Genomic DNA, 22,304 nt, shown 5'->3' on the forward strand with positions numbered 1-22,304 from the left:
TGGGCGGGAATTAAACGCCCCTTTCTGCTGATTGGTCAGCCGAAGATCAAACCGTGCCATCATCAGTTCTTCTGCAGTATCACGCAGCAGAATAATAGTCCTCCACTGATGCAGTAGTATGGATTCTTAACACATTTATTGCAACTACATTTAATCTTTTTTTGTCAAACTGGCTTATGAATAGCTCAACACAGCTCATACTGGGGCAGAGTCTAGACAGGGCTTTCTTCTGTGTGATATAAATTCCTATTCTTTGCATCAGCTGGGCAGGGAGGGTATGATATGACAGCTGTCATAGTCTACCCTGCTCACAAAAAGTCTGTTTGTTTTGTTTAATTAAGAAATTCATTAATTCGTTTTTCAAAATAAATATTTTAAACACTAAGACAAAAAGGAAAGAATAATAAATTGGCTTGGGTATATATAGGCCATACTTGTTACTTTGCACTTTTTGTTAGAAAATGTTTATTTACTATTTATTCAGGTTTTTTAAGGTATCTAATATTTTGATACTTAATTTCCATGATCTAAATATTCTTAAAAATTAAAAGTTTGTTGTCATTTGGAAGTGTGTAGGCCTTCTTCCATTATTATGCTGTTACATTATGAATATATATTCAGTGGCATAAAATGGTCTTTAAAATGACAATAATATCGCTTATCACAATTATTTCTGGAGCAATATATCGCACAACAAAAAGTTGTTATCGTGACAGGCCTACTCAGACATCACACCCATACACTAACACTACCATTCAAAAATGTGAGTTCAGTAAGATCTTTTGAAAGTTTTTGAAAGAAATCTCTTATGCTTGCCCAGGCTGCATTTATTTGGCCAAAAATAGAGTAAAAACAGAATTATTGTGAAATGTTAGTATTTAAAATAAGTGTTTTCTATTTTAATAAATTTTGAACTGTAATTTATACCTAATTTATTCTCACTGACCCCAAACTTTTGAATGGTAGTGTACTTTTTGTCATATAGTGTATGTTATACAACTACACGCAAGATGGTAACTATAGACAAATTTGACAGTTTTGTGTACACAATGGTCATTAGCTACTAAAGTTAGTATAGCTTGTACATTTATGAGTGACTTACACCCATTAAGACCCAAAAATTAGTACTAGTGCTGCTGAATGAGTTAAGTGTGATCAGGATAAGTGCCAACTGAATCAATGAGAAATAATGTAATATATTTGTTAATACGTTTCAATTTCTTTCTTCAGGAACTTGAAAAACTGGCTTCAAGAAAACTGAGGATAAGTGCCAAAGAAACCATGAAAATCGCAGAAAAGCTGTACACTCAAGGGTATGTTAAAGGTTATTTCATCCACATGTCTGTGGCCTAAAGCATGTCTGTTGTGTCCTTTCACAAATCAGCCTGTCTGTTTCCTTCCAGGTTCATCAGTTATCCTCGTACTGAGACCAACATGTTTCCACAGAACCTGAACCTAACCATGCTGGTTGAGCAACAGACACAAGACAATGAATGGGGAAATTTTGCACAGCGCATTTTGGAAAGCGGTGGGCCCACACCTCGAAATGGAAACAAATCTGATCAGGCCCATCCCCCCATTCACCCCACCAAATACACCAACAGTTTACAGGTGAGCAACCTTCCCTCAATAGCGCGATATGCGGTATTATTGCCATATAGCCTATATATATATATATATATATATATATATATATATATAATCTGTGTGTGTATGTGTTACGATGTAAGGAGGTCATATTCAGAAACCAATGAAACCGAAATTAAATCATGTTGAAACGGGAAGTGAAGTAAACAGAAGAGAATGACAAAATAACGGACCACATAACAGAACATAAACCTGACGATAAAATCGTTTTTATATCGATATTATATATAAAGTGTTATATATAACAGTTAGTGCTGATCCTCGAATCTGACTGGACAAGAGACTTTTTCTGTTGATATTTCCACCTGCGCGTTCTAGACGGGCTGTCAGTCAGTGCAGTTACAGTGTTGCAAGGGACTGTCTTTGAGTCGGTCTTTAAACAGTTCATTCAACTACACGTTCAAAAACGCTGATTCATTCAAAGAGAGATGTAATGAAACAAGCTGATGAAATCATTTTAACTTTGAGAAGAGAACATAAACACAGCAGCTGACCAACAGAGCGTCGATGCTAAGACAGAGATTTCGCTTTGCTTGGCATGACAACCTATTTTCACAAATATATATGACTCGGCCTGAAGGACAGTCGCATCGCACGCGCTCAGTCGATCTCTCTCTCATTCACTGTCTGTTTAGTCTGTAAATCAGCATGGTACACATTATGTTATCATTACTAACTTATTTAATATTTAGTACACATGCACGAAGTGTAAAACGAGAAGGGCATAACCTTCCGAAAAAAGAAAACCGCAAATATCGCAGTTGTTGCGGTCCTCTGCGGTTTGCTCGTCAATAGCGCGGTATTTAATTATAGCGACAGTAGGCGCGTTTCCATTACAGATTTGCGCAAAACTTTATTTTATAAAGTTATTTTAGCGATATTTTATAAATGTCGATAAAAAAGTATTGCGAAATGATGGCGTTTCCATTAACCAATGTTATGCGACTAAAACGTAAACTTTTGCCTGTACATTGAAGAATGATCATATGACTTTTTACATACGCCATGTGATCTGTAAATGCGAAAAAAAATGTTTCCATTGCAGTTTTGCAAATTATTCCTTTTTTTAATTGCCTGAAAAACCCTCTCATTCGAGCGTAAAAACTGTTTTGCGATATATGGGCGTTTTTGTGAAATTGACGCGCTTCCATTAGGCGTATTTTCAATTCGCAATTTCAATTTGTGTAATTTGAAGGGTAATGGAAACGTGCCTACTGTTTAATTATTTTTCTTTTTTTAAAGGGAAATGAAAAGCGGCTGTATGAGTTCATAGTACGTCACTTCCTGGCCTGTTGCTCCAAAGATGCTCAGGGACAAGAGGTGACGGTTGAAATTGAAATAGCTGAAGAGAGATTCTCAGCGAGTGGATTGACGATCATTGCTCGCAATTATTTGGAAGTGTACCCTTACGACAAGTGGTACAATAAGGTGAATACTGCTCAAAACATAACACATTTTATAGCTTAGCATATTGTTTTCAGTTAAGAAACCATCTGATCATATTTATATTGCACTTATATTGTAATGCAAGCAGCTTTACTGTATTAAACATGAAAAATAAAAACAGTGTCAACAATGCATCAGTTAGAATTAAAACTTCAGTTTCTACTGTGAAGCAGCTCTGGTGAGTTCATCTGACCTCGATGGACTGATGCACTTTGGCAAGCTGTTTTAAACTATTGAAACAAACTCTTTATTGCCTCATTTTGTTTCAAATTATGTCACATCAGTTTCACTTTAAAGGGTTAGTTCTCCCAAAAATGAAAATTCTGTCATTAATTACTCACCCTCATGCTGTTCCAAACGAGTAAGACCTTCGTTCATCTTCGGAACACAAATTAAGATATTTTTGATGAAATCTGAGAGCTCTCAGACCCTCCATAGACAGCAATGCAACTGAAATGTTCCCAGGTCCAGAAACGTAGTAAGGACAAGGGTAAAATAGTCCATGTGACATCAGTGGTTCAACCGTAATTTTACGAAGCTACGAGAATACTTTTTGTGCGCAAAGAAAACAATAATAACATAATTTATTCAGCAATTCTCCTCCCCGAGTTACCGTCTTCCGCCATTTTGGAGAGTACCTCACAACGTAATGGGTGTTGTTTATGTTCAGCATGCGCGCGCTGTCTACTGAACGTAAACAACTCTCAGATTTTATCAAAAATATCTTAATTTGTGTTCTTAACATGAACGAAGGTCTTACGGGTTTGGAACGACATGAGGTTGAGTAATTAATGACAGAATTTTTCATTAAATTTCTTTTTCATAGACACATTTTTGGGTGAACTAACCCTTTAATTATTATTTTTTTTCCCACAGGTTATTCCATTATATATGGCTGACACCACGTTCCAGCCCACAGCGATTGAGATGGTGGAAGGACAGACCAGTCCACCACAGCTTCTGACAGAGGCTGATTTGATATCGCTTATGGAGAAACATGGCATTGGTACTGAAATATATCAGTCCAGCTTTGTACCTTGAGTATTTTACAACATGAGTTATGTGACGCTCAGTTTGTTGTTGCAGGTACCGATGCAACACATGCTGAGCACATTGAGACCATAAAGAGTCGCATGTACGTGGGGCTGACGACTGACCAGAGGTTCCTTCCTGGAGAACTTGGCATGGGTCTCGTTGAAGGTAACAAGATCAGCATATCGCTAGTATTGAAGTCTTTAAAGAATGGTTTAATATCTGTGATTTGTGTGAAACTGAGTGTAACATTGTTTCAGGGTATAACTCAATGGGGTATGAGATGTCTAAACCAGACCTGAGAGCGGAGCTGGAGGCGGACCTTAAACTTGTGTCAGAGGGCCGAAAGGACAAAGCCTCTGTCCTCAGTTATCATGTGGCCAAATACAAGGCTGTTTTTATCGAGTCCGTGAGGAAGGCAAAGAAGTGAGTCTGAATGTAGCACTGCAAAGGTCAATGAGATCTACTGTCCTACTTTTGTTTGTTCCAACTGTACTCGTGTAGTTGCCAATTACATTTTACATACCGATTTGAAACTTTTAATATTTTCTGCAGATTGGATGAGGCTTTGTCCAGTTATCTGGGCCCTGCTCAGGAGATTACTGAACAGGAGCAAGGAGAAATGGAGATACCATTACCAGTGCGAAAGTGTCCACAGTGTAACCGTGACATGATGCTGAAGAAGAAGAAAGACAGCACAAGGTGAGACAACACCATGTGTTAATATAACTGAAATGGAAATGATTGTAGTTTATTCATTTGTTTTTTTTGTGCCTCCTCTTCTGATCACCCGTTTTATGTCACTCTGTGCAGTATGTTTCTTTCATGTATGGGATATCCAGCCTGTAAAGCAGCCGTGTGGTTTCCAGACACAGTTCTGGAGGTCAGCAGAGACGAGAGCATCTGTCCAACTTGCCATCCATATCCAGTGCATATGTAAGGATTGTGCTTCTCACGTTACTTTGTAGTCATTTTAATATTGTGAAGCATTTACAGTACTGTTCAAAAGTTTGGGCTCAGTAAGGTTTTTTTAAAGCTGCACTAAGCGATTTTTGAAAAACGCTTTTGACCACAGCATCGGACCAAGTCCCAAAACACACTTTTAGCCAATCAGCAGTAAGGGGGCATGTCTTGCAATGATAAAGAGAAGAGAGGACGGATATTAGCAGATCAACTATAGATAGAGAGAGATGGCAGATAAAAAAGAGGAAAATATCAGAGAGACAAAATATTAAAAAGAAGGGTTATGATTAGGGCTGCACGATATATCGTGTCAGCATCGATATCGCGATGTGTGCATCCGCGATAGTCACATCGCAGGATGTGCGATGTTTAGTATACTGATCACCGCGTCCGGTGTAGACCAAGCGGCAACCTCCCGCTCTCTCTCGTGAAGCCAACACGGAAGTGACTTAAACTGTAATTCGCTAACTGGCCGCTAGAGGCTGGCTGCAAAAGGGAGTCAGTCCCATAGACTTCCCATGTTAAAATGCCCAACTTTACAGCAGAAAAAAAACATGTTTACAGCCTGGTTCAAAAAATGATTTTGGTCTATATACAGCTAATTTTGCCCTTCTTGACAACTGTGAGGGGGTGAATTTTTTTTATAAGTCATCCGTTTAAATTATATTAAGCCTTAAAGTTCTGCATAATTAAGGGCGTGGCCACTTGAGTGACAAGTGGATTGCCGCCGCTGTCACCACCGTCGAGCTAGGTGGGCGTGGCTTCAGCAACCAGCTCCCGCCTTTTTGCCCATTTTCAATTATCCGGGAGTGACGCGCGGTGATGCGCTGCCAAGATGGTGATGGCCGGCTCTGCCCACTTTGAGATTTTTTGAGCGATTTTTGCCAAACGATGTTGATATTTGAAAGCACCAAAACAAACATGCCCATACCCCAACAGGACCTCACCCTTATTTTGAAATCTCCGCGGAAGTAAATAATAGCGGAATCATAGATACGTTTTTTTCCAAATAGAGCTATTGAAGTCATCTGATTTTTTTTTTCATATCGCAGAAAAAAACAAATATCGCAATGTGAGATTTTTCCAATATCGTGCAGCCCGAGTTCCGATCAGGCAAGTAAATATCGGAGCAGCTTTCCATCGGTGGAGAGAAACTCAAGGAGCGGGAAGGGCTCGAATCGGACGCCGAGGTTGCGTTGTTTTTTCTTCTTGATAGGTGAGTAACACTGATTTTGCTTAGCTTCACACAACTTATCCGTGTTGCTTGTTTCCATGATTGTCGTTGCCATGGTTGTGTACATTCGTATGCGGCGGAGATTTCAAAATAAGGGCGAGGTCCTGTTGGGGATTGGGCGTGTTTGTTTTGGTGCTTTCAAATATCAACATCGTTTGGCAAAAATCGCTTAGTGCACCTTTAGTACTTTTATTCAGCAGGGATTCACTAAATTTATCAAAAGTGACAGTAAAGACATTCACAATGTTACAAAAAGTTATTTTTTAAATAAGTGCTGTTCTTTTGAACTTTCTATTTATCAGAGAATCCTGATGTATCACTGTTTCCACAAAAATCGTATCTAATGATTTCTGAAAGTCTTGCTGATTTTAAATCTGCTTTGTCATCACAGAAATTAATTACATTTTAAAATATATGAAAATAGAAACCAGTTATTTTAAATAGTAATAATATTTCACGATATTACTCTTTTTACTGTATTTTATTATTAAAAAATCATGGACAATAAGGGTGAATTAGCAAAGTAAATATGGTCATTTTAAATAATGTTTTGGTTTTATTCATAAAATCCTTGACAGGCTGAAGCTTAAATTCAAGAGGGGAAGTTTGCCACCTATGATGCCCCTTGAATTTGTTGGATGCATTGGAGGATGTGATGAGACTCTCAGAGAGGTCTTAAACTTGAAATACATCCGAGGAGGAGTAGCAGATTCTGTCTCTCTGGCACATAACGGCTCTGGATCAAATCAGCATCATGTACCTAGAACCAACTCAGCACCTCCATCCAGGGTCACACCTCCAGCACCCAGAGCCAGTCTGCCACCTCCACGGGCAACACAACCACCAGCTTCAGCCCAGGGCGGTGCCATTGTGTGTAACTGTGGTCAGGATGCCATTGTTCTCACTGTTCGCAAAGAGGGTCCCAATCAAGGCCGTCAGTTCTACAAGTGTACCACAGGAGACTGTAAGTTCTTCCTGTGGGCTGATCAGCCGGCTGAGCAGGCAGTGCCCGGAGGGAGCAGTGGACCCCTGAGTCAGAATTCCCAACCTCCCAGGCCCTCAATTGGCTTTGGGAACGTACCTCAGCAGAGGCAAGACAACAGAGGATCTGGAGGTGATGATGGTGAAACTATGTGCAACTGTAATGAGCCTGCAGTGACCAGGACCGTCATGAAAGATGGGCCAAACAAGGGGCGAATGTTCCACACCTGCGGGAAACCACGCGATCAGCAGTGTGGGTTCTTCCAGTGGGCGAACGAAAATGTGGCTCCAGGTATAATGTTTTGCACTGAAAATTGTATATACATAGGAAAAATATGATCAGAATATGTTGAATAGGATCATTCATACATAGACTGTTGTTCAGATGTTTAGGGTCAGTAAGATTTTTTTTTAAATAAATTCATACTTTTATTCAGCAAGGAATTGATCAAAAAGTTTGACAGTAAAGACATTTATGTTAGAAAAGATTTCTATTTCAAATATATTGTGTTTTTAAGCTTTCTATTAATCAGAAAATTGATCTTGAGCATCAAATTAGCATATGAGAATGATTTCTGAAGGAGCACGTGATACTAAAGACCGGAATAATGATGCTGAAAATTCAGTTTGCCATCACAAGAATAAATTATCAAATTTAAATCAAGTGCGAAATTTTTTGAGACATTTTGTCAGTCGCTTGTTTTCTATTTATGTCGGTTTGTGCTGCAAAATCTAGACCACATATTAAACATCAAGTATGTTCCAAATGGCTGTGATTGTGCTACATTTTGTGGAGGAAGAAAACAACAGTTAGGCATTGTTTTATATGGTTTCAAAGAAATGTCAATATTTCAGTTGCCAATAATTTCTCCAATATTGTCTTTTTTGCTAATAATTTCCATTTCCTGTCACTTTTTAGCCACAGTTTTCTCTGGAGGAAATGGTGCCAGACCTCCTGGGAACAAAAAGGCCAGCACTACCTCAAACAAACCTCCCACTGCCAAAAGGCCGAGAACCTGTGGAATATGTCATGAGCCGGGTCACACACGGGTCACCTGTCCACAGGGCAGATGAGAAAAAAAAAGGTTCCTGCAATTTTTGTAAAATGAAAAATATATGTAAATGAAATGAATCTTATCATATGTTTAATTATTTTTACGTGTATAATAAATTGTATTGTGTAAAATAAAGTTATTTTAAGTAAAACATGACTTATTTTGTGTCGTCATTTATTCTCATGATGAGTAAATTGTTTACATATTGCATGACCTACAGTAGTGTTACACAGTCTGACATTTACTGTATACTACATGTAAAATGATGAACTAAAAGGTTTATCAGAAAAAGTTAATAATGCATTCTAAATACCATAATTGGTCACTTTTTATAATATTGTATCATTACAGTAAGTATTTTAAAGTGAGTAGTGAGTAATAGGCCTACTAATGAACAATATGTATTTTATGCAATTTTTTTTCTATTAGTCTTATGGTAATTATGTTAACATGCAGTACGTGTAGTTTATATACATTAGGCATTTACATCTGTAAGTATATATTGTTGAGGAAATTCGTTCCTCTTTTTTTAAGTTGCTTTGTATACGTGTTTGCTAAATGCATACATGTAATGTAAATGTTATATGGACTAAAAATGCTAAAAAAAAAAGAAATCCCAAAAATGACCAGTGCCGGAGTCGAGGTTGAACTGGGAATGTTATGATGGGCCCTAGGACGAGGGGGGCCCATTATCCCAAGAGAGGCAGGCAGTCAACCCATCATATTTTTGTCTCAGGCCCTGTCAGTGTTGTTATGGCACTGCAAATGGTTAATCAAAGAATCAGTTCTGAGTCAACTGCAGCAGGGTGTAGCTTAGCACGGGCGGGTTTAACTAACAGTTATTATTTTATTGAAACGGAAAACTTTTTTGTGAGTGGCTGGTAACGCTAAACAGTTAGTGGGCTGTACTATGTGAGCGGGGGAGTGCGTTTGCTCCACCAGCAGCCGCTGCGAAACAGAAATAGACTGCTGCCATATCCTGAATTAGACATGGCCGCGACCGGAGTTCTCCCCTTTATCAGGGGAGTAGACCTAAGTGGGAATGACTTTAAGGTAAAAGTTCTTCTTTAATACGTCTATATATACTGGGTATTGTAAATAAATCATTCGCTCAAGCGAGGAAAGTGTTGTAGGTTAGTCAGCGTGTCAAAACAGGTTGAGATGGTGAGCTAGCAGCGCTAGCTCAGAAGAACACTGGGCGTTAGCTCGCGACTTGTCAACATTTGTCGCCGTCAATCAAACTGTGTGTCAGCAAGGAAATAACTAGAAGTCTGTTAGTGAGTCAGATGTGTTGGTTGACGCTTTTGTAATGCGTCTGGCCTCGATAAATGAACTGCGCTGCTGACATGGGCTTTCAAAACATGGAGCTACTTTTAGACTAACGTTAGTTAGAGAGTCCAACATACGGTATCATGTGTATGAAAAATAAGATTGTTTTTTAAGTATGTTAAATGCAGAATAAAAAATGAGTTCCTTAAGCAGTATTACACAAGCTCTCAAGTGTGTCAGTTCACTTGAGTAAATTTGTGCTGATGCTCCGAGTCTCTGTCTTATGTAAAGCCACTTCAGTCAGATCTGCTCATCTCGAGATGACTGTGAACAGCATGCAAGTTTTCTAGCTCAGGCTCATGTTGTTGCTATAGCAAACACACCCCATAATCTCTGAGTTTTTGAACTGACATCATTGCACCAGGTTTAGGCTTCAGACTGAAGCAGTAGGACTGTTTGGAAAATGACATCAGTGTAGCAGATCCATCAAAAACTGCCAAATCACTGACACAGAAACCGACTTGTATGACTCATGATGGTCAGATTTGAGACTGTAATGCTTTTGTCTCTTCTGTTGAACGCAGGGGGGTTATTTTCCGGAGCATGTCAAGTCTATGACCAGCTTGCGATGGCTGAAGCTGAACAGAACGGGGCTTTGCTATCTTCCAGAGGAACTGTCCTCCCTGCAGAAACTGGTGATTGTCAGTTGCAGCGCTGAGTCACAATTTCATATTTTGCAATTAGACTGTCAATGCTCATTCTTGGGCCTTTTTTGCTCTTTTGTGTGAAATCAGGAACATTTGTCCGTGAGTCACAACAGCCTGACGACGCTGCATGGAGAGTTGTCAAGTCTTCCCAACCTGAGGGTAATGTGAAATATTTCATAATACTGTCAATCACATGTTCCTCTGACTACTTTTCACATAAGTATATATATATATATATATGTAACTGTTTACATACACTACCTTTCAAAAGTTTGGGGTCAGAAGTTTTTGTTGTTGTTGTTTTTTGAAAGATGTTAATACTTTTATTCAGTCAGGATGCATTAAAAGTGCCAGTAAGGGCATTTATAATATTACAAAATATTTCTATGAATGTTTTGTTTAATGTTTCAAAGTATTATATTTTAAATAAAAGCTGTTATTTTGGACTTTCTTTTAATCAAAGAATCATGAAAAGTATATCATGGTAAAGTGTTGTTACTACTGATGATAATAATAAAAATGTTCGTGAGCACTAAATCAACATATTGGAACGATTTCTGAAGGATCATTTGACCCTGAAGACTGGAATAATGGAGCAATTCAGTTTTGCAATCGCAAGAATAAATTACAAATTTAAAAAATTGTATTTTATAAAATATATTATATCTAATGTAAAATATTTAAATGTTTTTGGTCAAATAAATGTGGCCTTGGTGAGCATAAAACGTCTTTCAAAAATGTTACAAAATCTTACTGTCCCCAAATTTTTGAACTATATTTTGAATTATCACTGCATTATTTTCCACAATTTTACTGTATTTATTTTCAATGCTCAGACCAGCATTTAATCTGCCCTTGTTGTTTTGCTGTAGGCGGTTGTGGCCAGAGCAAACAGCCTAAAGAACTCTGGTGTTCCTGATGATATTTTTCAGCTGGATGATCTTTCTGTGCTGGTATGTGGAGAATTACTTTGTGTTTATTTCTCTCTTGGGTGGATGAAGTATATATCTCGGTTAAGTGCAAAATTATTTAATTTTATGTAAACAGGTCTGTGTCTTGATTAGTGAAACTATGTGAATTTGTCATGGATTATGTTTTGTATTATGGTCAAATATATGTGTGTTTAGATGTGTTCTTCCCTCTTCTGTTCAGGATCTGAGCTACAACCAACTAACAGAAATCCCTCGGGATTTGGAAAACTCCAGAAACATGTTGGTCTTAAACCTCAGTCACAATAGGTATGGTCCAAGTTCTTGGAAGTGAGGAATAATCATCACTCATGAAAACACACATTTATTAAAAAAAAATTTTGTTGTATATTTTGATCTGTTATTATGGTATTTTGGATAATATCTTAGGAGGATGATTTGGGGGGCCTACTCAAAGGATGCATTTTTGTGCCCAGTAATAGCTAGACTGAGTGCTACTGAAGGAGTGGAAAAGAACGCAGGGATCTTGAGACATGTTTTTTAAAAGTTGAACTATTTTTAACTTCACACACCATCTTAGAAATGCTATGCACATGGCACAAGATGCTGAAAACCCAATGAAGACCCAATGGAGCATCCGTCTATATCAATGGTTCTTAATCTTTTTACCTTCAAGGCCCTCACTTTGTCCACAACTGTATCTGAAGGCCCCATGACATTTCTAAGTGTTTGTGATTTACTGGATAAGAATCAATGATAATGATTTTTGAAAATATTTTTACCCACAATGTCTACCTGATAAAAAAATGTAGAGCTTGACATGAAAAAAAAAATGTGTGTTTAATATAAAAATGCCATTGGGATATTTACATGACTTTTCTACATCCCTTTTTTGGTGGGTGGGGCATAATGATTTCAAGTTTCAACCATGGATTTCTGTGATCACAAATGTAATCTGATACTCATCTCTGATGTTTGCTCTTTCTCGCAGCATTGATAACATACCAAATCAGCTGTTCATTAACCTCACTGATCTGCTGTACCTGGACCTAAGTGACAATAATTTAGACAGTCTGCCGCCTCAGATGAGACGCTTGGTCCATTTGCAGACCCTCATACTCAATAATAATCCACTCATGCACGCACAGCTGAGGTAAGACAGATGGTTTTTATGATTTGTTTTATTTCTATCTATGTACACTGCCATATAGGAGGAAGGCTACATTCATTTCAGATGACCTCATTGTGTTATCAGCATTGCCTCTGATAAACTCTGTCGTAACAGGCAGTTACCTGCTATGGTGGCTCTTCAAACCCTTCATTTAAGGAACACTCAGCGTACTCAAAATAATATGCCTACGAGTCTGGAGGGCCTCACCAACCTAGCAGGTAGAGATCCAGGGGTGTTACTGTGCTCTCTGTAAAACAATCATCAGTGTCTGTATCAGTAATTGCTGTTGCTCCATGTATAATGAATCTTGTGTGTCTCTGTGTAGATGTGGACCTGTCCTGCAATGATCTGTCTCGGGTACCAGAATGCTTGTATTCGCTGGCTAATCTCAAACGGCTAAATCTGAGCTGCAATCAGATATCTGAACTGTCACTGTGCATAGATCAGTGGACCAAACTCGAGACGCTCAACCTTTCTAGGAATCAGCTCACATCCCTGCCTGTAAGTCCCTCGTTGCCATAAAAAGTAAAACAGAGGACCGTAGCACTTATCAGATGTTGTTTGGCTTTGAAAGTGTGCTTTTGTGCATGTGCAGGAGATAATGCTTCATCACATTAATAGTATTGTCATTCAGCTTACATTGATATATTTGATGACGTGTTGCTAATCTTGTCTCTTTTTTCCCCGTTTGATGTGATATGCAGTCTGCCATTTGCAAGCTGTCTAAGCTGAAGAAGCTGTATGTGAACTCGAACAAAATTGATTTTGATGGGCTTCCATCTGGTGTGGGGAAATTGTCCAACCTGGTTGAGTTCATGGCTGCAAATAATAATTTGGAGCTTGTTCCAGAGGGGCTTTGCAGGTGAGAACTGACACAGTTTATTGGTAGTTTGACATCATTTGTAAAACCAATGTATATGATATCGATGATGATAATAATATGTGGCTTTATGATTTGCTCAGGTGTGGAAAATTGAAAAAGCTGGTTTTGAACAAGAACCGGCTTGTGACATTACCAGAGGCCATTCATTTCCTCACTGCCCTAGAGGTAAGAACACTTTATTAAAAAAGGAAAAAAATATTCTTCTTATTATTATTACCTACACTACCATTTGGGGCCAGTAGGGTTTTTTTTTCTTCCTTTTATAATGTTACAAAAGATTCCTATTTTAAACAAACGCTGTTCTTTTGAACTTTCGATTCATCAAAGAATCCTGAATGATCACAGTTTCCACAAAAATATTAAGCAATTTTCAACATCGATAGTCATAGGAAATGTTTCTTGAGCACCAAATCAGCATTTCTTAAAATGTTTTAATTTCTTAAAACATAGAAAACAGTTCTTTTAAGAGATTTCTTAAAAAACATTTTAATAATCTTACCAGCCCCAAACTTTTAAACATTGTTTTTTATGTACTTACAAGAGTAAAGCAACAAATACTCATGCATATGTTAAAAAAGTTAATAAATGCAGAATAAAGGTGTTATTGTGACACTGATTTTTTTTAGGTTTTGGATGTCCGTGAGAATCCAAATCTAGTAATGCCCCCTAAACCAGTGGACAGGACAGCTGAGTGGTACAACATAGACTTCTCATTGCAGAACCAACTGCGATTGGCTGGTGCGTCTCCAGCCACTGTGGCAGCAGCTGGTGGAGGTACAATATATGTTTCTCTCTCTAAGAGTGGTGGTGGTGTTGTTGTGCGTATGTACCTAACCTTTGTTGGCTCAGTATCCTGAATTCGAAGTAACAAAACATAAAATCTAACTGTATATTATCATAATCTTTGTGTGTTATGCAGGAAATAGCCCAAGAGACCATATGGCCAGAAAAATGAGGCTAAGGAGATGCAAGGACTCAGCCCAGGATGATCAGGCTAAACAGGTGCTGAAGGGAATGTCAGATGTGGCTCAGGAGAAGAACAAATCCATTGAGGTAAGGGAACAGCAGGGCTCATGGGGGAACCTTTATAATGGTACATGTCCAAACATTCCTGGTCTTCATGTGTCTCACAATCTTTTAGGAGAATGGAGACTTGAAATACTCTGATCTGAAAACCAAACGATGGGACAAGAACCTGGAGAAACCGCAGCTGGATTACTCTGAATTCTTCATGGAGGATGTGGGCCATATCCCTGGTGTTGCGGTTTGGCAGATTGAAAACTTTATACCCATCCAGGTGGACGAGGCCTTCCATGGGAAGTTCTATGAGGCAGACTGTTACATTGTTCTCAAGGTCAGGCCTGTAATTTTTTTTTTCTTGTTTCTTAAGTGTACTGTAATTTACGTATTGTTTTTTTATGAGATCTGCATCCAGTCTGCAACCCTTCTTTCAATGAATGCTTTGTAATGCACTTTTACAGACGTTCTTAGATGACAATGGAGCCCTGAACTGGCATATCTATTACTGGATCGGGCAGGAAGCTACCCTTGATAAGAAAGCAGGCTCTGCCATCCATGCTGTCAACCTCCGTAATTATTTGGGTGCTGAGTGCAGGACTATCAGAGAGGAGATGGGAGACGAGAGTGAAGAATTCACTGCAGTTAGTAAAACAAACACTATTTTCTACACAAAATGTTGTATTTTTGCATTATCATCCGCATATATTTTTTCTGTACTGTGTCATTTTAGGTGTTCAACAATGAGATTTCTTATATTGAGGGTGGAACTACCAGTGGATTTTACTCAGTAGAGGACACTCAATACCCAACCAGGTGCCCCACCAAAAACAACACCCAGGACAGCCTATCCAGTACATCCCTGATCTGACTCGCTCTAATCCTGTGTGTTTTGTGTTTTGGGCAGGTTGTACAGGGTTTATGGGAAAAAGAACATCAGATTAGAATCTGTGCCTCTGAAAGCATCCTCACTCGACCCCCGGTGAGCTTAATGTGCTGTTTGCTGAATTATGTATTTTGATGGGAGTGATTTAGTCTGATAATGTTGTTCTCTCTCTGATTTCAAGGTTTGTCTTTTTGTTGGACACTGGTCTTGAGATATTTGTTTGGAGAGGAGGCAATGCAACACTTGGTGGGACTACAAAAGCAAGGTAAGATGCAAACAAATAAGCCGTTTTCCCCTCTCTTGTGGTTCAGATTTGTAGTAGTGCCTATGTTATTTATAGGTTATTTGCTGAGAAGATCAACAAAAATGAGCGAAAAAGCAAAGCAGAGATTACAACTTTGATGCAGAATCACGAACCTCCAGAGTTCTGGGAAGTTCTTGGGGGACAGCCTGAGGAAATCAAGAAACATGTCCCAGATGACTTCACTCCTGTTCGACCCAAGCTCTATAAGGTCAGGGAATTGTCTATTATTTGTCATGTATTCCTTTCCAAAACCACTATGTTGTAAAATATTTTGTACTTTCTTGGTCTGTTAGGTTGGTTTGGGCTTGGGATACCTTGAACTTCCTCAGATCAACTACAAACTATCTGTGGAGCACAAGGACAAGCTCAAGCTAGATGTGGTTCCAGAGCAAAGACTGGTAATGCAGAGTTTAGACTGCTCTTATTTGTCATTTACATAATGATTTTGGCAGCATAAAAACTGAATATGTACACTACCTTTGCAATTTTGGGGTCGATAAGATTTCTTTAAAAAACAAATGAATACTTTCATTTAGCAAGGATGCATTGAATTCATCTAATGTGACAAATATATTTCAAAATTTTTAAAATCTGTTCATTATTAGTGTTGTACTTTTTAATTGGCCCTGAAAAGCACTTAACTGGTGGAATATCTTGTTTAAGGTACAAGGCCTTTTAGACACTAAAGGTGTCTACATCTTAGATTGCTGGTCTGATGTCTTCATTTGGATTGGCCGTAAGTCCCCACGACTTGTGAGGGCAGCTGCATTGAAGCTGGGCCAAGAGGTGTGCAGTATGCTCCATCGGCCAAAACATGCCGTGGTCATCCGTAATCTGGAGGGCACAGAGTGCCAGGTAAAATTGACAAAATAAAAGAATAAACAGTCATTTACATTTACAGTCATTCTTTTAAACAAAACCACATTTTTAAAGAGCGTTCTAATTCCTGTTATATTACCATGTTACACTCAACAGGTCTTCAAATCCAAATTCAAGAATTGGGATGACGTGTTGAAGGTGGATTATACCAGGAACGCAGAGAGTGTAAAGCAAAATGAGGGCTTGAGTGGAAAGGTGAAGAAGGATGCAGAGCAGAAGGACCAGATGAAAGCCGACCTAACAGCTCTGTTCCTTCCTAGACAGCCAGCAATGCCTCTCACAGAGGTAAGACCTGAATTACCAGCTCATTAAACAGCCCAACCTTTCATTTTCTGCTACAGTTCTGTAAAATTCATTGTCTTTTTGGGTTTGTTGTAACTCTTGACAGGCGGAGCAGATGATGGAGGAGTGGAACGAGGATTTGGATGGCATGGAGGGATTCGTTCTGGAGGGGAAGAAGTTTGCCCGTTTACCAGAGGAGGAGTTTGGTCACTTTTATACTCAGGATTGCTACGTATTTCTCTGCAGGTTGGTCAGAGGGTTTCACTAAAATGAGCTGCAAAAATCCATCAATTCTGAGATGGACAGAATAATGATTGTTAACTAGATGAAATCATTAGACGCCAAAAAAAGACCTAGCACACACACTTTCCATTAAATCTCATCCTCGGTGTGCTGGCGTCAATTTATGCATGTTAAGCCCTAAACACACTCCACGATTTTCGGTTGTCCCAGACGAAAGATGGGCATCGTAAAACAATCGTGGCGATTTCTGTGGCTCCTAATCGGTGGTCCTGTGTCGTACAGTGAGAGAGGTTCAAAGGCGGCCATTGTCACGGTCTTGTGACTAAAGATAGCCTACGATACAGCATGATCATCACACAGTGTGTTTGCTGGTACGATCCACGTTTACTGACCAACCAATAAAAATGCGACATGGCGCTAAAACAAAACTGCTTAGCTCAAGCTCTTATCCCTTCCTCTTTCGTCACTTCCACTTTTTTCCAGCGCACATAAAAACTACAACTGCTAAAGTGTGATTTATCATGCTCTTTTTGTTTACCATTAGCGCATGCTGATGACGTTTTATTCTTCTATAATAATGTGCGTCGTTGCGTATGAGTCAGTAGGTGTCATCATCGTACAGTCAACACACACGTCGTAGCCAAGTTTATTAAAACTATTTCGCACAGTGTGACATGCAATGATCTTATAGGATTGCTAAAATCGTGCAGTGTGTTTTGGGCTTTACTGATTTGTACTAACTAAAAAAAAATAACTTTGTTTTAGATCATTGGTCTCAAACGCAATTCCTGGAGGGCCACAGCTCTGCACAGTTTAGCTCCAACCCTAATCAAACACACCTGATCCAGCTAATCAAGGTTTTCAGGTTTACTAGAAACTTCCAAGCAGGTGTGATTTGGAGCTGGTTGGAGCTAAACTCCTGCAGAGCTGTGGCCCTCCAGGAATTAAGTTTGAGACCACTGTTTAAATACTTCAGACTTTCATGTTTCAATAAAACAATGGGATATTTGTGTGTGTTTTAGGTACTGGGTGCCAGTGGAGTATGAGGACGATCAGGAGAAAGACAAAGAGAAAGAGGGAGACGATGAGGACAAACAGCCTGAAGAAGACTTCCAGTGTGTGGTTTACTTCTGGCAGGGCCGTGAGGCCTCCAACATGGGCTGGCTGACCTTCACTTTCAGCCTGCAGAAGAAGTTTGAGAGCTTGTTCCCAGGCAAACTGGAGGTACCACATGTTTGCATGGTTAATGTACATGTTATGAAATGTAACTTCATTGTGTTCATCCTGTTGCCTTGACTATGTAATCCTCATATGTATCATGAATGTTATGACTTTTATTTTAAGACGTCGTCATCATCTTGTGTATATTTCAGGTTGTGAGGATGACCCAGCAGCAGGAGAATCTTAAGTTTTTATCCCATTTCAAGAGGAAGTTCATCATCCACAGAGGCAAGAGGAAGCTAAAAGTGGACAGTGTGCAGCCAAGCTTATACCACATCAGAACCAATGGAAGTGCGCTATGCACCAGGTAACTATATGTTATGTCCAGCTAGCATATTTTCATCTGCTATGTCTAGAATAAAAGAATTTACATGTGTGGTGTTTCTGTTGTGTTTTTAGGACTATTCAAATAGCCACAGATTCCAGTAACCTCAACTCTGAATTCTGCTTCATACTGAAGGTAAACATGAATGTACTTTATACAACCTTTTCATGTGTTATAAATCATCAAATAATTATAAAGGAATAAAGATCATTTGCAGTGGTTTATAAACAGTTAATAACTCAAACGTTATTTGTGTAGGTGCCATTTGAAAGTACAGACAACCAGGGAATAGTGTACACGTGGGTGGGCCGAGCAGCAGACCCAGATGAAGCTAAACTGGCAGAGGACATCATGAACACCATGTTTGATGACACCTACAGCAAGCAGGTTCGTACCGCATTTATGAAAATCAAAACATGCACATTATATCTCAACCTTTTTTTTTTTTTTTTACAATTTGTTTTTTTTTTCCTTTTTCTTCAGGTGATAAATGAAGGAGAAGAGCCAGAAAATTTCTTCTGGGTTGGCATCGGTTCACAGAAGCCATACGATGAAGATGCAGAGTACATGAAATACGCTAGACTGTTTAGGCGAGTATTTCATTTCAGGTTAATTTATTTAAAGTCCCCCTGTAGTGAAAATCCAAGTTTTTTATGTTGTTTATTTGTCTATGTGGTGTTTTTAATATGCTTTTAGACAAACCATGTGCCAATCCACCACCATTGCTGAGTATTTTCTCCTTAAAACTTTAGTTTCCCAAATGGCTGACCCAGAAATGCGGTTTGAAACAGCCCTCGTTTTGCTACGTCACAATCCAATAACCAATCACGTCAAGGGATCGATTCCTATACTACTGTTCAAAAGTTTGGAGTCAGAAATTAATGCCTTTTATTCAGCAAGGATGCATTAAATTTGATCAAAAGTGACAGCAAAGACATTTATAATGTTACAAAAGATCTCTCTGTCAAATAAATGCTGTTCTTTTGAAGTTTTCATCAAAGAAGAAAAAAGGTATCATGGTTTCCACAAAAATATTAAGCAGCACAACTGATTTCAGCATTGATTATAATAAGAAATGTTTCTTAAACAGCAAATCAGCATACTAGAATGATTTCTGAAGGATCATGTGACACTGAAGACTGGAGTAATGATGCTGAAAATTCAGCTTTGATCACAGGAATAAATTACACTTTTAAAATAGAAATTCAAAAAGAAAAAAAAACATATTTTAAATGGTAATGAGATTTAATATTATGGCTTTTACTGTGTTTCTGATCAAATGTAGCCATTGTGAGCATAAGAAACGTATCATAAAATTCTTACCAAACCCAAACTTTTAGACGGTAGTGTAAATGAACTGGTTTTGTAACTTCTTTTATTTTTTTTGCATTTTGTCATATGTAATACATTCACCATATTTCTGAGGTTTTAATAGATTTGTCCTTTTGTCTCAGGTGCTCCAATGAGAAGGGTTACTTTGCTGTATCAGAGAAGTGCTCAGACTTCTGTCAAGATGACCTGGCCAATGACGACATCATGCTTTTGGACAATGGGAAAGAGGTAGAGCTTCATGTTTGCAGTCAAACAGATTCTCTTAGCAGTGGTTTCTGTTGCTGAGCTGTTTGTTTGCTTGTTTTGCAGGTTTACATGTGGGTTGGCACACAGACAAGCCAGGTGGAGATTAAACTGAGCTTGAAGGCTTGTCAGGTCAGTGGCAGTTTTATTGTACACCAGCACTTAGTTTTTATCTTTGCACACATACACAAGCCCTCAGGCCTTTCCTGTGCCTGCTTAACATTCGTGTCACCCTTCAATCAGGTGTATATTCAGCACATGAGGTCCAAGGATGCAGAGCACCCCAGAAAACTGCGCCTGGTGCGCAAGGGCAACGAGCCTCACTATTTCAGCCGCTGTTTCCACGCATGGAGCGCCTTCAAGACCGCTCCTGCATAAACCAGCCTCACACCTCACACAGTCTGTCTGAATACAGTTTGAGCATTAGGGTTCAGAAAACAACACCACTCACAACAGACCATACATTATTAATGTGCACTACATCACTCTCTTTAAAAAGCTCACATATATATATTTGCTAATTGAAGCAATATTATTGAATTTTATATTTATGTGTAGATTTGAAATCAAAGGAAGACCTGTCTAAATGATACAGCACTTGGGTAAGCGTTACCTCAAGAGATCAAATGCTGTATTCCTTAAGGGATGTTTTAAGAAGAACATATCTGTTGAGGGAGAGTCTACATTTTTTAACCATCTGGCTGCACAAGTGTTGTGAATTGTCATACCCGTTTACATTTTCTAAATTTTGCAGCGGTTATTTTAAAGACGACTCCTTATATCATTTGTCTGGGTTACACTTTTCATGTTTTATTCTGTAGATGCATATCATATACTGCCAAAACTTTCAGTTATTGAAAGCACAACACCTATGTCTGTTTCAGATATCACCTAAACAAGATGCTGATTTGGTGCCTCACACACTAGATTTTTTATTTTTTTTTTGCCTTTGAATGTTTCTTTCTATTAGCTTGATTAGTTTTACTGCTTCACTTTTGGGATGTTGACTCTGATGCCAATGCTGATGGAATAATGAATTGCACAGTTTATGTGGGATGTATTTTGTTATTTACATGTCCGAATGAGAATTTGTGCTTTTATGCCCTTAAACTGCCCCGTACATCTATACCAATGCAGCAGATAACAGAGTGGAACCCAGAGATTTTAATTAAAAACGCAGTCTGTAACTGGCAATCCAGTGGTAGTAGTACAACAGTGTTACCATGATTTGGTCTTCACATATCGAGGCTGTTTGAGCTACTTAGCTGACAGTTTCATTAATAACAGATTGTGATTAATGAAAGGAGAGAAAAGGTTATGGTCCTGTGTATGGACTACTTGACAGTTTTTTTTTTTTTTTGAATTTTGAATATTTGTTGAACTTGGACAGGGAAATTTGTTTAGCCAAGGAAATAAATATTCTTATTTTAATTATGCTAATCAAATTTGTTATGGCTGTCATAAAAGGGATTGGGAGAGGTAAAATAGTTTTTTTGCAGTTGATGGTGAGTTGCCCTATTTTGTTTCTTTTTGTCACCGCAGCTTTTTTGTCTGCATATATAAATGTATTTCTAAGTGTACAAACATTTTCTGCCACTGATTTCACCTGCAGATGCTCTATTTATGTATTTTGTATTGAATAAAGTTTCATCACACATCTGTATGACTCTTGTGGAGTATTTGTCATTGTATGCATGCATTTATGGTGTTAGAAAACTATTAGTGGTATCGCATATATATATATATATATATAAGTAGGGGCGAGTTAATTTGGGTTGTTATTGATAAAACAGATTTTATCAATAATGAGTGGTTGAGCCAGGTGACTGCAGTCAATAATAAACATTTTTATAAAAATGTGATTATTTACTTTTCATCTAGCCGTGCTGTACAGGAAAAAGTCTAAATGTTGTTACTTGTTTGGTTTCACAGTTTTTAGGAATGCTCTAATTTCTGTTATGAAGGAAAATTATACAGAGTAACAGCTGAGAGCAAAATGTGAGAGTTAAATATTTATTATTATTAATAAATATTAATATTATTTTGGTAATTAAAATGTTTTATTTTCTTGTGAAATTATTGTACTATATAATGAATATCAAGTCAATATATTATTTCAAAAATGATTTTATACATTTTTATGAGATGAAATAGGCCAAAAGCCAAATTATACTATAATTGTATTATTAGTAATATGTATAATAAATCATATTGTTTAATCAATTATTTTTGCTTATTAACATTTCATTAAGCCA

At 38.2% G+C, this 22,304-nt stretch overlaps 2 protein-coding genes across 2 annotated transcripts in view; both read left to right on the plus strand.

The window, feature by feature from the left end:
- top3a (DNA topoisomerase III alpha) overlaps positions 1-8,391 on the plus strand; it is an 11,542-nt gene extending 3,151 nt beyond the window's left edge. Inside the window, exons 10-19 of the mRNA XM_016506044.1 lie at positions 1,231-1,313; positions 1,404-1,611; positions 2,890-3,075; positions 3,970-4,099; positions 4,180-4,293; positions 4,386-4,551; positions 4,681-4,827; positions 4,939-5,061; positions 6,901-7,595; positions 8,223-8,391. Coding sequence (XP_016361530.1) covers positions 1,231-1,313; positions 1,404-1,611; positions 2,890-3,075; positions 3,970-4,099; positions 4,180-4,293; positions 4,386-4,551; positions 4,681-4,827; positions 4,939-5,061; positions 6,901-7,595; positions 8,223-8,377 — 2,007 coding nt within the window. The 3' untranslated portion in view covers positions 8,378-8,391. The remainder of the gene's footprint in view (positions 1-1,230; positions 1,314-1,403; positions 1,612-2,889; positions 3,076-3,969; positions 4,100-4,179; positions 4,294-4,385; positions 4,552-4,680; positions 4,828-4,938; positions 5,062-6,900; positions 7,596-8,222) is intronic.
- Positions 8,392-9,267: 876 nt separating this feature from the next.
- LOC107703428 (protein flightless-1 homolog) lies at positions 9,268-21,185 on the plus strand. Its single transcript, XM_016506052.1, has 30 exons — positions 9,268-9,411; positions 10,212-10,322; positions 10,422-10,493; positions 11,207-11,287; positions 11,487-11,572; positions 12,255-12,416; positions 12,549-12,652; positions 12,760-12,935; positions 13,139-13,296; positions 13,398-13,482; positions 13,944-14,091; positions 14,237-14,370; positions 14,459-14,671; positions 14,799-14,978; positions 15,068-15,150; positions 15,242-15,316; positions 15,402-15,485; positions 15,561-15,732; positions 15,818-15,922; positions 16,188-16,379; positions 16,500-16,688; positions 16,792-16,931; positions 17,951-18,152; positions 18,302-18,456; positions 18,549-18,609; positions 18,733-18,861; positions 18,958-19,064; positions 19,929-20,034; positions 20,116-20,181; positions 20,293-21,185. Exons 1-30 carry the CDS (start codon positions 9,349-9,351, stop codon positions 20,425-20,427), a joined length of 3,774 nt encoding a protein of 1,257 aa, XP_016361538.1. The 5' UTR covers positions 9,268-9,348; the 3' UTR covers positions 20,428-21,185.
- Positions 21,186-22,304: the final 1,119 nt, after the last annotated feature.

This window comes from Sinocyclocheilus anshuiensis, unplaced genomic scaffold (genome assembly GCF_001515605.1).
Source record: "Sinocyclocheilus anshuiensis isolate Anshui unplaced genomic scaffold, SAMN03320099.WGS_v1.1 scaffold58, whole genome shotgun sequence".
In the NCBI taxonomy this organism is placed as follows: domain Eukaryota; kingdom Metazoa; phylum Chordata; class Actinopteri; order Cypriniformes; family Cyprinidae; genus Sinocyclocheilus; species Sinocyclocheilus anshuiensis.

What these genes read in the sequence shown, in the direction of transcription:
- LOC107703428 (XM_016506052.1), top strand. Translation starts at nt 9,349, where the DNA reads ATGGCCGCGACCGGAGTTCTCCCCTTTATCAGGGGAGTAGACCTAAGT. An exon ending in TGGTTCCAGAGCAAAGACTG is followed by an intron (nt 15,923 to 16,187) that starts GTAATGCAGAGT and finishes ATCTTGTTTAAG; the next exon opens with GTACAAGGCCTTTTAGACAC. An exon ending in AAATACGCTAGACTGTTTAG is followed by an intron (nt 19,065 to 19,928) that starts GCGAGTATTTCA and finishes CTTTTGTCTCAG; the next exon opens with GTGCTCCAATGAGAAGGGTT.